Source organism: Eptesicus fuscus, chromosome 24 (assembly GCF_027574615.1).
Source record: "Eptesicus fuscus isolate TK198812 chromosome 24, DD_ASM_mEF_20220401, whole genome shotgun sequence".
Lineage (NCBI taxonomy): Eukaryota > Metazoa > Chordata > Mammalia > Chiroptera > Vespertilionidae > Eptesicus > Eptesicus fuscus.
This window is the reverse complement of record NC_072496.1, coordinates 6019852-6033742: the sequence shown is the minus strand read 5'-3', so window position 1 is coordinate 6033742 and position 13891 is coordinate 6019852. Positions and strand designations below refer to the sequence as shown.

Below are 13891 nucleotides of genomic sequence, written 5' to 3'. Positions count from 1 at the left end.
CCCTTCCCCCACCACCACCAGCCGCCTGGGGTCCCTGCCCATCGTCCCTCCCAGACCCTCCCCTCCCTGACACACTGCATTCCGGCTCCAGGCCACCCTCCTCCATGAGCCCAGCACCCTCAAACCCACCACCTCACTCCGGCCCACTCTTCCCTCTCAACCAAGGCCGGTCCATACGACAGTGGTTCTCAATCTACAAGCGGGTTTTAGCCAAGACATGGGTGACGGGGCACTTAAGGAGCCTTTTCCATAAAAGCAACACGGGTAGCATGCCTGTTGGCACATCAGCCCGCAAAGGACCAACAGTGTGGCAAGACTCGAATGCACACACTGAGACCTTAATCCTAGGGACCCAACTGGGAAGAGGGAGAACTCCCCCACCCCCATCCCATGGGCTGTGTTTGTGCCTGCACACGTGTCTGGTACCTGCCTCTTTCCCTCGGGAACTGGGGCCCTCATGCTCCCCCTAATTCCATCCCCCACCAGCCCCCCACCTAGCCTCTGGCCCCAAGCCGGCCCGTGTCTTCTCCCTCTGCCCCATCACACCTCACTTAGTCACATGTCTCCTCTCCACGGCAGGAGAAGGCATCAGAGGGACCACCCATCGCATGGACATTTGTGAAAAGCAGGTGCTCTTTAGCCCCAATAAATTTCACCTTGCCCATGTTGAGTCAGCGGGGGGAGGGGGGAGAGATGGCATATTTCAAATTGGGGGATCTTTGGGGACAATAACAGACTGGTAACTCAGAAATGATGGTAATCAAGGCCGGCTGGCGTGGCTCAGTGGTTGGGCATCGACCTATGAACCAGGAGGTCATGGTTCCATTCCCGGTCAGGGCACATGCCCACGTTGTGGGCTCGATCCCCCAGTGTGGGACATGTGTGCAGGGAGGCAGCCGATCCATGATTCTCTCAATCCTCATTGATGTTTCTCTCTCTCTCTCTCTCCCTCTGAAATCAATAAATATATATATATTTTTTTAATATATTTTATTGATTTTTTACAGAAAGGAAGGGAGAGGGATAGAGAGTCAGAAACATCGATGAGAGAGAAACATCGATCAGCTGCCTCCTGCACACCCCCCACTGGGTATGTGCCCGCAACCAAGGTACATGCCCTTGACCGGAATCGAACCTGGGACCCTTGAGTCCACAGGCTGACACTCTTATCTACTGAGCCAAACTGGCCAGGGCTAAAAATATATATATATTTTTTAAAAAGAATGATTAGTTCCATTTTACAGAGCAGAAGCCTGAGGCCCAGACGAGCTACGTAACGTACCCCAGGGCACAGAGCCGGCAAGTGGCAGCGCTGGGATAGAAAGCAGGTCTGGCTCCTCCCCTGAGTTTCCCATGAGGCCCTGGGTGGGGTTTAAATAAACCAATAACCAGCGGAGCAGGCGGGAAGCATGATTCACAAAGGCCTCACCAGGAAGCAGCTGACGTCTATGAGCAGGACGACGGGGACGCCGCCGAAGGGGACGCCCTGCAGCACGGTGCTGTTTTTGGCCGAGTTGTAGCAGTAGGAGTCATTGGGGTGCTCCCTGATGCCCAGCCGGTCCCGCGTGGACGCCGCCTTGGACTGCCACAGCTCCAGGAACGGGGCGTCGGTCATGGTGCCTGTCCCCCCTGAAGAACGGGACCAGGCGGGCGGTCAGAGCTCAAGCTCTCCCATCGTGTCCCCAGCCAGTGCTGGCAGAGCCAATGAGGGGGGGGGGGTGTCTCCTGGCTGGCGGGGGGTCGGGGAGGCACGGGGAGCCAGCAGCAAGGGGCCGGGGAGAGGAGACACCAGACCCCACGTGCTGGGCAGAGTCTACGGAAAACGGCTCCATCGTGCGAACAGTCCCAGGGGTCAGATGGAGGGGGCAGGTGGCTCCTGCAAGACACAGCTGGTACCCTCCCCAGAGTGGGGGGGCACGGCACGAAAGGGAAGGACGGGCGCTGCGTGTCTGCCTGCTTAGGGGGTGCCCACGTGCCTCCAGCCTCCAGGACTCCTGCTGGCAAGGTCATTCCTTCCCCGGGGAGCCCCCGGGAGCACCCGTGCGGGCCGGGGAGAGGGTGGAGGGGGACAAATAAGGAAAAAAGGGCCCTTAAGTATGCAACAGCTGCTGCCCATGGGAGCCACGGGGGAGCCCCTGCGCCCACTGTTCATGGATGTCAGAGACGGGCCCATTCCACACACTTGGAAACTGAGGCTCAGGGGCTGAACCACCTGCCCCAAGATCAAGGAGCTGGTCCTCTGGTCCTGGCAGACGCGGGTCTCAGGCCCAGACTCCTGACTCACAGGCTCCCGCCCCAGCTGGCGGACAAGCTGGTGAGCTCAGTGAGAGATGAAAGGCCGGGGAAGGGGCCCACGGAGGCAGATGTGGGAATGGAGAAGAGAGGGGAGGGGGTGGTCCAGGGAGAGGCTATGGAGAGAGTCTCAGGACTTCCACAGGGACCCCCCAGTCACTCACCGAGCCCTCCCAGCTCCGCCCTCTGCCCCCTGCCCCCCTGAGGACCTTTGGTCTGAGGGAAAGGGCGGACAAGTCCAAAGCAAACATGAACAGCCCCAGGCGGGCGGCCGGCCTCTGCCTCCCTGGCTCCTGGTACCTCCAGGGCGAAGCTCATGAAAAGCCCCAGTGTCTGTCCCTGACCCCGGCGGCCCCACAGCCAGTGCCCGCGTCCGGCCTCCTGGCCGAGGAGCAGGGACATGCTCAGCACCGCTTCCTCCGCTCCCCGCTCCCCTCCCCAAAGCTGGTTAAACCACATTCCCGGGGGCCTCTGCTCGGGCTGGTCTCTCCACCTGCCGCAGGGACCCCGATCTTGGGACTTGGGACGGGAAGAAAAGGCACGGGGGACCCAAACAGAAGTCTGGACCCTGGTAGTGCTGGTGGCTTGTGTGCTGGGTGGGGGTGATTCCCAGTTCTGACCCCGGGGACCAGAAGTGCAGGCAGGGTGTGTGTGTGTGTTGGGGGGGGCAGGTTCAAGTCATGGGGGGCCTCTCCCCTGTAAGAGCCGGAGGGCGTGGTGCCAGAACCATGGACGGGGCAGAGGCATGAGAGCTGCTCTGGGAGACAGATGGTCTTGGCTCCCTCCCTCACACCCCACCCAGTGGCACCAGCCCAACCGAACACCCAGCCGGCGCCCGCCCGCCTCCTGGCCCCACACTCACCGGACACCAGGGGGGGCACGGCCTGGGGATGAGCCCCTCGGAGAGGCCCTCAGCTGGAGCTGGCTCTCAGGCCGCCACTCATCTCCCGCAGGGTCTCCTGCCCGCAGGGCCCGGGGCACCAGCCTGTGCGGGTTTTCCTGGAGGAACACAGACAGCTGGCATGAGAAGCTGCCTCTCCCGGCCCAGCTCTGGCCTGGGCCCCGCGGACACTCCCCCCACCCCCCGCCCCACCCCCCACGCGCCTGCCCCCGGGGTCTCTGATCTCAAACGCTCACAGGGACCCTCTGTCCTCCCCATGGGCGCCCTCCTGCCCTGGCCTCTCCCAGAACTGGTTCCGGGCCGGCTCCTCTGGGCCACCCCGCTCCTCCCGCCTCCCCCAGCACCACGGGGGCTCCAGCCTCGCCCTCTTCTCCTGTGGCTGCAGGCCCTGCTGGGGCCAGGGCCGTGGTCTGCCCCCCTCCCCGGAAGCCCTGGGAGCCCCACGGGTGGCTGCTGCCGGGGACAGGGCAGACCAGACAAGGAAGGCTTGAAAGTGAAATGGTACGAAGAGAACATCCTCGTGAAATGCTCACAGAGGGAGCACTGTTCCCGAGGAGCGGGGCGCCGCTGGGCGGGGCGGCGGGGCCGGGCGGGGCCGGGGGGGACAGCCCGCACCAAGGCTGCTGCATGCTGAGCTTTAGGGGAGCAGAGGCCCCAAAGGAGGAAGGCACTGTGGTTCCCCTTCTTCCTTCAGCCCCGGTCATGCCTCCCTGTCCGTTTCCTCTTGCCAAACAGGATCCCTTGATAAGAAGGGCCCGGGAGGTCAGCCAGCAAATACCACCGGCCTGGGGCTGGGCCGGGGCCTGGGGCGGAGCCGTCCCACCAGCCCCTCCAGGTGACGCCACTGAGCGCACAGCTGTGAGGCCCTCAGTCTCCCGGCCTTCAGCTCAGCTGTAGCTTGTCCTGCCCAGCACACACACACACACACACACACACACACAAAGTCCAGCGTCTGCTGAAACATCATGGCCCCTCCAGGCGGGGCTGATGAGGTGGGGGGGGAGAGGGGACTCAGGGGGCAGAGATCAGGAGGGAACTGGCTCAGGAGCTGAAACACTGACCCTTCTGGGCAGGGGCCGAGCCAGCGAGTAGGCCCTGTGGCCACAGGAGCCCTGCCTGGCCGCGACCTTCGCAATATTCAGTTATCTGATATTTGTTTGACACGTGCATGCCAATGCCTAGCGCTTACCCATGCCTCCTCGGCTCATTCCTAGCCAAGACCCGGAGCGGACGAGATCCAAGAATTCCCGCTGAGCCAGGTGGGCAGCCGGTGACTCCCGCCCCCAACTCCAAGTTCAGCCCACGTGCCCCCCAGAATCTGGTTGTGGCCAGTGGGACAGAGGGCCAAGTCCAACAGCTGTTCTCAAACTTGCCAAAGGAAGTCAGCCACCATGCCCTGGCCGGTGTGGCTCAGTGGATAGAACGTCGGCCTGCGGACTCAAGGGTCCCAGGTTCGATTCCGGTCAAGGGCATGTACCTTGGTTGCGGGCACATCCCCAGTAGGGAGTGTGCAGGAGGCAGCTCATCGATGTTTCTCTCTCATCGATGTTTCTAATGCTCTATCCCTCTCCCTTCCTCTCTGTAAAGAATCAATAAAATATATTATTTTTTTTTTTAAAGCAAGAAAGAAAGTCAGCCACCAAGGCCAGCCCGCTGCCCACCTGACCTGGCAGCAAGGACCGACCCCGGGGCACACTTCCCCTGAAGGTCTCTATTTCTTCCAGAAATACCAGCAGAAGGAGGCAGGAGGCATGGACGCATCACCGGCTCTCCCAAGAAGGCTCTGCACGAATGCAGTGTCTTCTCAACATCACCCAGTCACCGCATTTTCAGGTTTTTGTTACAATGATCGCGGGGCTACAAGCGGCCGGAGCCCTTCTGCCAGCAGAGGAAGGTTACAAAGTAAACACCAACTTCTAAAGGCCACCAAACAGGACCCAGCACACACACACACACACACGCACACGCACGCACACGCACACACACACACACACGTCAACCCTGCCCCAGTCACGGGAGGCAGTGCGCCTGGCATCTGCAGGCACACACCTGAGACAATGCCCATGCAGCCATAAGCACTCAGCCCTGTGAACACTTCAAAGCCGTTTGCTCTCTCCATATTCCAGAGAGGACGTGACAGAGGGAGAGAGAGCAGCAGCAAGGATGAGAGAAGCACTGACCAGCAGCCTCCTGCACGCCCCCCCCCCCCCCCACTGGGGACAGAGCCTGCAACCTGGGGCAGGTGCCCTGATCCGGAATCCAACCCTGACCTCCTGGTTCCCAGGTCCATGCTCGACCCCTGAGCCACACCGGCCAGCAAGAGCTTTTAGGACCCCCTCCAGCGAGTGGGAAGCCGCAGGACCCCATGCATGTGTTCCCTGGTAGAGCCCAGTGAACAGCGGAGAGAGACCTTTGTCCCAGCTCTACACACACAAAGGGATGGGCGAGGGGAAAGGGCCTGGGCTCCGTCTCATTCACTTCAGGACTCGGCCAGGTGTCCCAGGAGGGGAAAGGAGAGAAAGACAGTGGGGCTCGTGGAGGGCGAGGGGAAAACTGTGAGGGATGCCCCGGAGTCTTTCCTGAGCCCCAGTGGGAGCCTGTCACCCTGCAGGGGCCGGGAGGGCCCCGGATGCCTCCCACTGCACCCATTGCGCCCGGGCCTGGTGCGCATGACCCACCGGCTGCCCTCCAGGGGCTGGGACTCAGCCGCACAACTTCAGGGAAGGAGGAAGCTCCCAGGTGACCTGGTCAACCACAAGGTGGACTCCTACCCCTGTGGGCACTGCCTGGGCTGAAAGATGGAGGCCGCCCAGGGGCCGGGGCGCCCGTCTGCTGAGCGGAGTTCTCCTCCCTCCCCGTCCCTCCCCAGCCTCCCGCCTCTTCCGCGGGACGGACGCCGCCGGGACTGCAGGGAGTGGTCACCGAGGGGCAGACCGAGCCTCCCGGCGCGGGGGACGCAGGCACCGGCCCTCCCCAGGCCCGCCGCGCGCGGTGCCAGGAGGAAGAGCTCCAGGCTGCGCTCCCGGTTTGGCTGGGAGGTCGGCTTCCCGCTGACAAATCCCCGAAGTCCGGGAGGGCTGGGGGAGGGGGAGGGGGAGGGGGAGGCGTGGAGCCAGACCTCGGAGAGGGAGGGCGGGGGACGCAGCCGGGTGGTCGGGAGGAGCGCGCGGCTGCGGGGCCCGGGCTGACCCTCTGCGCCCACCCGCCACCCCCTGTCCCCCTGCTCGGGCCTGGGGGCTGCGGGGTCCGAGGGCCGCGCCCCGAAACCTGACACTTGCGTGGCACCCGGCGCCGAGCCAGGTCCCGCAGGTCCGGGGAGGCGAGGGCGACACCCCCGGCGCGGCGGCCCCTTCCCACGTTACCTGCGGCGGGGGCGCAGCGCGGCGCCCGGAGGGACGAGGGAGGAGGGAGCCGTCCGCCCCCCTGGCCGGCGCGGCGCGTCCCGAGCGCCTGAAAGTTACAAAGTGAAACTCCGGCCGCCGCACATGCGCAGAGCGGCGCCTGCTCGCCCAATTTGCAGCCGCCGCGGGGCGGGCGGGCGGACGTCCCGGTGCCGCCACCTGCGCGCGGGCCGCGCTCCCTCCGCCGTGCTCGCCCTGCGCCCCGCCAGCTCCCGTCCAGGGGCCGAGGGCGCCGTCGCCAGGGCTAATTCCGCTGCTCAGCGCCCTCCCTGCGCGGCCCGAGCCCCGCACCTCGGGGAGCCCCGGCCGCGCACAGGTGGTCGCGCCGCGCGGAGGCGGCGCCGGGGGAGCCTTCGCCCACGTTCGTGGTCGCCCCCGTTTTGCACTCGATTTCCTAGACGGCGCCTAGGCCGCCCCGGAGCGGGGGGCTCTCGGCTGCGCTCAGCACCTCCGCTCCCCGCAGTCGGCGGCCATCGGTGCCGCTGCGAAAGGCCGCGGCTCCCCGCGCCGCCGAGAGCGCCCCGTGGGAGGGTCCTCGGTGTAGCCCCAAACGGAAGCCGCGCGGTACTGCCCGGGCCCGGGCCACCGGGGTCCCCGATCCGGCCCAGCTCGCTGAGCGCGGCCTGTCTCCCGGGCTGGGTACCGGGGTGCTTCCTCCCAACTGGACGGTAAGCGGGCTGGGGTGGCGGGGTGTGCACCCGGCGGGACGCAGGTGGGAGGGAGCACCCCGGTACCCAGCCCGGGAGACAGGCCGCGCAAACTGCGCTCCTTCTCGGGCCTCGGTTTCCGCACCTGCCAGACCTGGGGCTGGACCCAAGCTTCCTCCCAGGTCCTTCCAGCACCGAATCGGTAACTCCTCACGCACACGTGCGCCGCTCTGCGGGGTCCCTGCCCTCCGCTCCATTCCTAGGCTCTCATCCTCTATTGGGGTGCCAAACCTCTTCTTACCTCCCTGCCCAGGACCCTAGCACCAGCCTGTAGTTCGAGGCGGGGCGGGGTCAGGGGGGTCTCCTCCTGTGTCTCTGACAGTTTCTTTCTGTCCCATCGGGCTTACTCCTTCTCCCCGCCCCCCCCCCCCAAACCCGTTACCAACCTTTTCCCAGTTTGCCATTGGGCTCAGCCCGTGTCCCTGGGTACCAATGCCTGCCATCTCCCCTCTCCTGCTGCTGCCTCCTGCTGACAAGACCCCCCCACCCTGGCCTCCAGCGGGTTCCTGGGGTGGCCCCCTGGACTCACCCCGGCTCCTCAGACTGACCTGTCCACTCTCTTCACATGCCCACACCCCTACCTGCCCGTCCTCATTCCTTCCGGCCTCCATGGCGCCCCCTGGGAAGAATTGCTCCTTCTAACCCAGCATTTAGAAGCCACTGACACAAAGAAAAAGTTAGGATCTTTGCCTTCAGAAAGGGAAGGGGCTTCTGAATCCGATTTTCAGGGGGTTACGTTTATTTCAAAATCAACAGAAGTCCCAATCGGGTCCGAGTGTGAGTTCAGGTACCCTTAGCCCCTGTTACGTGTCACGCCAAGGTGTGGAGTGCTTGTAAAAAAACACACATTATTTCCTAAACGCTCCAGTAAATGTATGGCAGGCAGGGGTTTTCTCACTTGACAGAGAAGGAGATGGCGGTTTAGAGGGTGTCGAATGCATGGCTTACAGGAGCGGTGCAGACGAGCCAGGAATCCAGGGTGGTCCGTGCCCCTGTAATCTTGGCATTCTAACGTGTGGTAGCTAACAGTTTCCACACTTGCTCCCCTTTCCTGCCCCAACACTGACAGGAGTGACCCACATTACGGTGGTCCTGAGGGTCAGATGTCCTTATGTGATCGCAAGTCGGATTGAAACGAGTCAACATGTCGACAGCAATGACACGTTTCTGCTTCGATTCCAAGCGGACGGAGCCCCTAGAATCCGAATGCATTTCAACTCGAGCTTCCTGTCCTTCTGATCGGAGACCTTGACCGTGTCTTTCTAATCACGTTAACCTTGCCCCTCCAGAACGTTCCGTTTCCTCAACCACGGGCAGGCTACTTGGTAAAATATTAAAAATGCAGAATAAGACGCGTTTTCTTTCTTTCTTGCAAAATGCCCTCCGTGTCTGAGATGAGAACGCACAACCCATACCTGAGCCTCGGTCTGAAGCCCAGAGTGGCCGCTGGGTCAGCTCCTGGGGTAGGGAAACAATGACAAGTTGGCGTTTCCGCTCTTAGATGGCAGAACCTACCCAGGTAAGTGCTTAGGATCTAGTGCAGCGGATAATACGAAGGCGCGAGAAGCCTGGACGGGCTGCCCGGTGACCAGGGGAGTGACTATTAGGAGGCGAGCTGACCGGTCGGAGGAAGCGGATTCAGAGCTCAGCCGAGAGCACAGAGCATTTGCCCATCCGCGGCCCCCATCTCTCCTGGCACCCAGTACACTTCCGAGGCAACAGGTCAAGCCCCACGTGGCCGTGCCCAGCGCCTACGGCTCCAGCCTCCTCGGCACGGGCGCCCCGTCCGAGGCGCAGCTGCACTTCTGCACCCGCATGTTGGGCAGGCTGACCACCTGGGCGCGGGGCCTGCCGCCCTCCGGGACGCTCACGATCACGGGCAGCGAGGTCGTCTCCGAGGCGATGCACTGCCTCGGCCCCAGGAACGGCCACTTGGAGGTCAGGGTCTCCGGGGGCTGCTGGCAGGTGCCCACACACTCATAGGCCAGGAAGCCCGGGGGCTCCAGCACCCAGTTCTCCGCCCACTTCATCCCCTGCAGGTCAATGTACGTCTCCTGGCGGCAGCAGCGGGTGCCCTCGGTCACGGGTGCCTCGGGGTCACAGTTGCCCTGAGCTCTGTGGGGGCAAGGAGAGGCGGGGTCAGAGGTCAGTTGGGAGAGCTGAGGTCAGGGGACCCGGGGCAGGGCCCAGTGGGGCATCTGGGAGGGAGACGTGTGATCCATCTCTCATGATGTTCAAAAAGCTGGATGTGGCCCTGACCGGTGTGGCTCAGTGGATAGGGCGTCGGCCTGCGGACTCAAGGGTCCCAGGTTCGATTCCGGTCAAGGGCATGTACCTTGGTTGTGGGCACATCCCCAGTAGGGGGTGTGCAGGAGGCAGCTGATCGATGATGGTTCTCTCTCATCGATGTTTCTAACACTCTATCCCTCTCCCTTCCTCTCTGTAAAAAAAATCAATTAAAAAAGTATATAAAATAAAAAAGCCGGATGTGTGTGACAAGATAGATAACTGGAAATAACCAAAATATAGATAATCAGGTGCTACTGCTCCCGAGATTCAAAGGAGAAACGTTACACACTCATCCATTCCCGTGGCGCCCAGAGGAGAGAGGACCCATTTCAATGGCGGTGTAATTCTCTACTCGCCGTGTCCATCAGGGTCACCTTAGCCCACAGCGCTCACCCGAAGAGCCCGAGGTCCAGGGTGTGCAGCTCCAGCTGGGGCTCGCCCTGCGCGCCGCCCGGAGGCCCCCGGGGGGCAAAGCGCACCAGCCTGTGGGCGCTGGAGGCCAGCGGGCCCAGGTGCTCCGGCTGCACCGACACCTGCAGCAGCAGGGGCTCCCGGGGCCGGCTCAGCTGCTGCCAGAAGGTCACGGCCTCGGTCACGTCGAAGGCCTTCCAGCCGCTCTCGTGGACGGACACCAGCCTGCGACGCCAGGGGGGGACCGGGGCGCTGAGGGGCGGGGACCGGGGAGGCCTCTCCCCCAGCCTCCCATCCCTCTCCCCGAGACAGACCCCCTCGCCCCCTCCTGCCCTCCCCTTTTCCTCTGCCCTCCCCCCCCAGCACCCCCGGGCCCCCCCCCACCTGGAGTCGATGAGGGCGGTGCGGTTGGAGCCGTCGGCCCGCACATGCAGCCACTCGACGGTGACCCGGGCCAGGTCGCTGCGAGGGGACAGCCGCTCTTGCCTGCGGAGCACGGCCTTGGGGACCGGCTCCCAGAAGAGGCGCAGCACGGCCTGCACCAGCTCGCTGTTGGGGGGCAGCCGCCGCTCCATGCCGAACACCAGCAGGTGCGAGGAGGCCTCGGACACCAGGAACCTGCCGGCCACCTCTGGGGACAGCAGCAGCGTCAGGGCACCTCTGAGGGGGCAGGCCTGAGCCTGGGGCAGGGTTTCCCCAGTCATGCACAGGGAGAACCCGGGGCCTGGGAAACGGGGGGCCAGGTGCGAAAGAGGGCACCTCCACCTTAAAAATATTCCCGGTCCGGCCGGTGGGGCTCCGTGGCTGCGCACTGACCCATGATCCAGGAGGTCAGGGTTCGACTCCCCGTCAGGGCACAGGCCTGGGTTGTGGGCTGGATCCCCAGGAGGGGCGTGCAGGAGGCAGCCGATGATGAAGTTTCTCTCTCGTTGATGTTTCTATCTCCCTATGCCTTCCTTCCCCTCTAACAATCAATAAGAACATATTTTTAAATATTTTTCTTGCCCTGACCGGTTTGGCTCAGTGGATAGAGCCTTGGCCTGTGGACTCAAGGGTCCCAGGTTCGATTCCGGTCAAGGGCATGTACCTTGGTTGCGGGTACATCCCCAGTAGGGATTGTGCAGGAGGCAGCTGATCGATGTTTCTCTCTCATCGATGTTTCTAACTCTTTATCCCTCTCTCTTCCTCTCTGTAAAAAAATCAATAAAATATATATTTTTTTAAAAAATAAATTTTCTTCTTGATTTTTGTACAATCATTTGCATTGGGGCTTATTTGCTAGCGGCCCCACCCTCCGTGGGCAGGGGCCGCTTCAGGCCCCGGAGCGGGTGAACATGGACAGGCAGCCTTCTCGGGCAGAGGTGGCGGCACCAGGACGGGTGGGGAGCGATGGGGAGTGGGAGGCAGAGGACCCGGGCAGTGGGATCTGGTACCAGCTGGACCTGGCTCTTCCTATGGGGCGGGGGGAGAGCCCTGAGTTCATCCTCATTTTCCTCTTCGGTGAAATGTCCCCCAAAGCAGAAGAGGAGCCAGGGGCCTGTGAACAGCTTTCCCAGACGCCTGAGCCCAGAGGTACAGGGGGTCCCGTACAGCAGAGGTACCGGGCACCCCGTCCCCAGCACCCGAGACTCCAGGTTGGCAGCAGGAGCTGAGGTGTTCGTGCCCGGCCTCCTCCTCTCCCCACCACCCCGCCTGGCCGGGGAGCAGGTCCCTGGCCCCCCAGATGGGCACATCCAGTCTCTCCCGCCACCCCCACCCCCTACCCACAACCGGCCAGGGTGCAGGGCGGGCCTCACCTCGGAAGTTCTGGCTGAACCGCTTCCCGCGGGAGGGGACGCCGTGGCTGCGCTGCAGCAGGGCCACGTACTGGGCCCGCACGTGGGCAGGGGGCACCGGCCGCTCCGCGTCCCTCCGGTCCAGCGCGGGCACCTCGCGCAGCCGCAGCTGCTGCAGCAGGCTGCCCAGGATCTGCTCCTCGGTCACGGCCGCCCCGGGGCGGGCCAGGGGCAGCGCCCACAGCGCCCAGCACAGCCACAGGGCCCTCATGGTGCCACTTGGGAGGAGGAGGAGAGCGGCTGTGTCCCCTGAGGAGGCTCCGGGAGGATCCCAGCTGGGCGTGCTGAGGGCCGGGCTGGGCCAGCTTTATAGCCAGCCCTGGGCTGGGCCTGGATGGTGGGAGGGAGGGAGGGAGGAAGGAAGGGAGGGAGGGAGGGAGGGAAGGAGGTCACACCCCTCGCCCTCCTGGGAGCTCATCAGCCAGACAGGGCCCTGGGCATGAGGAGGGGCTGTCTAGAAAGGGCAGAAGGCCATCTGTACCCTGGAGAAGAGGTGGGCACCTCATTCTCTGCTCCACCCCGTCTCCCAGGGACAGAGTGGGGGATCCCTGGTGTGTGGACTTTGAGCCCGTTCCTTGCTGCCAGGGAACTGCCCACCCAATGCCAGGGGTCCCTGAGGACCCACCTGCCTGCAGGGACGAGTGCCCAGGGGGCGCCTGGGGGCAGCTGGGATGCCGGGCTGCCCATGGACAGGAAACCCAGTGATTCCCATTGTGGGGGGGCGCGGGCACCAGGGGGGTCTGTCCACTGAGGAGCCGCGTCCTCTCCCTCTTCCTGGCTCTTTGTGGGTCTAGATGTCAGAGTGGAAAGGCTCTACATGGTACCTCCCGTGGGCAGTGCACCCCCTTCTCCAATGTCTGAGCCCGGGAAACCGAGGCTCAGCGAGGGCACAACCTCCCCAAGGGCCACACAGTTCCGTGACGGATGCACCAAGTCAAGTCCTCAGCTGCCCAGCCCACAGCCCTCTCCACTCCCCCGAGCTATCTCCAGCCAGGCCCTGCCCGGCCCCTGAAGCTGGGCCCAGTACCCTCCGTGCAGGTGGGGGGTCCGGGTCGGGGCAGGGGGCCCGTCCCCCGGCTTCCTGGGCCTGAATGTGGATTGAGGCCAGTGGAACAGTTTTCCGGGGGAAATAAAGCACCTGGGCGGAGAGCCAGGGGCGGGTGACTAAATAAAATACAGGACACCGCGTGGGACGTCCTGATGTGAGCACATTATTCGTCATTTATGGAAATTTTCCTGGGAGTTGTATGTTTTTTTTGCTAAAGCTGGCCACCCTCGCTGGAGGTCAAAAGGCGGAAGGACTGTGGATTGGGAGGCCCTTCACAATGTGGCCCGGCGGGAGGGAGCCCCGGGCTTTGTCATGCAGAAGGAGGGGCGGCTCCCCCAACCTCCCACCCACCCACCCCCACCCTGCCTCCACCCCCACCTGTGTCTGTCCCAACTCGCCCAGGTCTGGTGGCTGGACGTGGTCCATGGGCCCTGGAATCAGATCTTCCACCCTGAGGGAGGAAAGGGAGGCAAAGTCATGGGGGGCAAAGTCATGGGGGGGCCCTAGTTGAGGACCAATTTGGGCCAGGCCCTGAGCCCAGCCTGGGGGCGCTCTGCCTGCAGGTGAGGAGAGGGTCATGTCCACCATTGCCCTCCTGCTCCTAACAGGCTGGGATTTGACCCCAACCAGGGTGCAGGCTGCCGGGTGAGGCCACGAGGGATGTGGGGGTCAGAGGTCACCCTGCAGACTCCATGGGTGGGTGGGGGACAAATAGGACCAGGGCCGGGGTTCAGATCAAAGGCAGCTGTGAGGTTGACGAAGGCACGTCTGCTTCTGGGTTAGAGCCCCGCATCTGGGGGGTCCCCAGGGTGGCACAGGTCCCCTTCGCAGCCAGGGGCAGGTGCCTCGAGAGCCAGCCTTCCCCCATCAGCCTCCCTGACCCCAGGACTGGGGGTCCCTGGTGGCTCCTTGGAATCTCCACACGTAACCCTGGGAGAGCCTCCCTGACCTCCCAGAGCAGCCTGTCCCCCGGAGCCCACGAGGGCGGGGGACAGGGACCCTTGTTT

General features: G+C 63.5%; 2 protein-coding genes across 3 annotated transcripts in view; both read right to left on the bottom strand.

Annotated features, from left to right (window-relative positions):
• TMEM63A (transmembrane protein 63A) overlaps positions 1 to 6685 on the bottom strand; it is a 30837-nt gene extending 24152 nt beyond the window's left edge. Inside the window, exons 1-3 of one of the 2 annotated variants that reach the window (XM_054713105.1) lie at positions 6556 to 6685; positions 3155 to 3291; positions 1430 to 1629 (exon numbers count right to left, since the gene is read on the bottom strand). In XM_054713105.1, the coding sequence (XP_054569080.1) occupies positions 1430 to 1615 (186 nt within the window). In that variant the 5' untranslated portion in view covers positions 1616 to 1629; positions 3155 to 3291; positions 6556 to 6685. Of the gene's footprint in view, positions 1 to 1429; positions 1630 to 3154; positions 3292 to 5871; positions 5894 to 6555 lie in introns of those variants that run through there. The other variant, XM_054713106.1, reaches the window with a different exon arrangement.
• A 2142-nt stretch (positions 6686 to 8827) lies between these two features.
• LOC114229945 (left-right determination factor 1-like) lies at positions 8828 to 12129 on the bottom strand. Its single transcript, XM_054713020.1, has 4 exons — positions 11798 to 12129; positions 10386 to 10632; positions 9984 to 10226; positions 8828 to 9416 (listed from the first exon to the last, which is right to left on the bottom strand). The coding sequence occupies exons 1-4, from the start codon at positions 12045 to 12047 to the stop codon at positions 9053 to 9055; spliced, it is 1104 nt and encodes a 367-aa protein (XP_054568995.1). The 5' UTR covers positions 12048 to 12129; the 3' UTR covers positions 8828 to 9052.
• Between the last annotated feature and the right edge of the window lie 1762 nt (positions 12130 to 13891).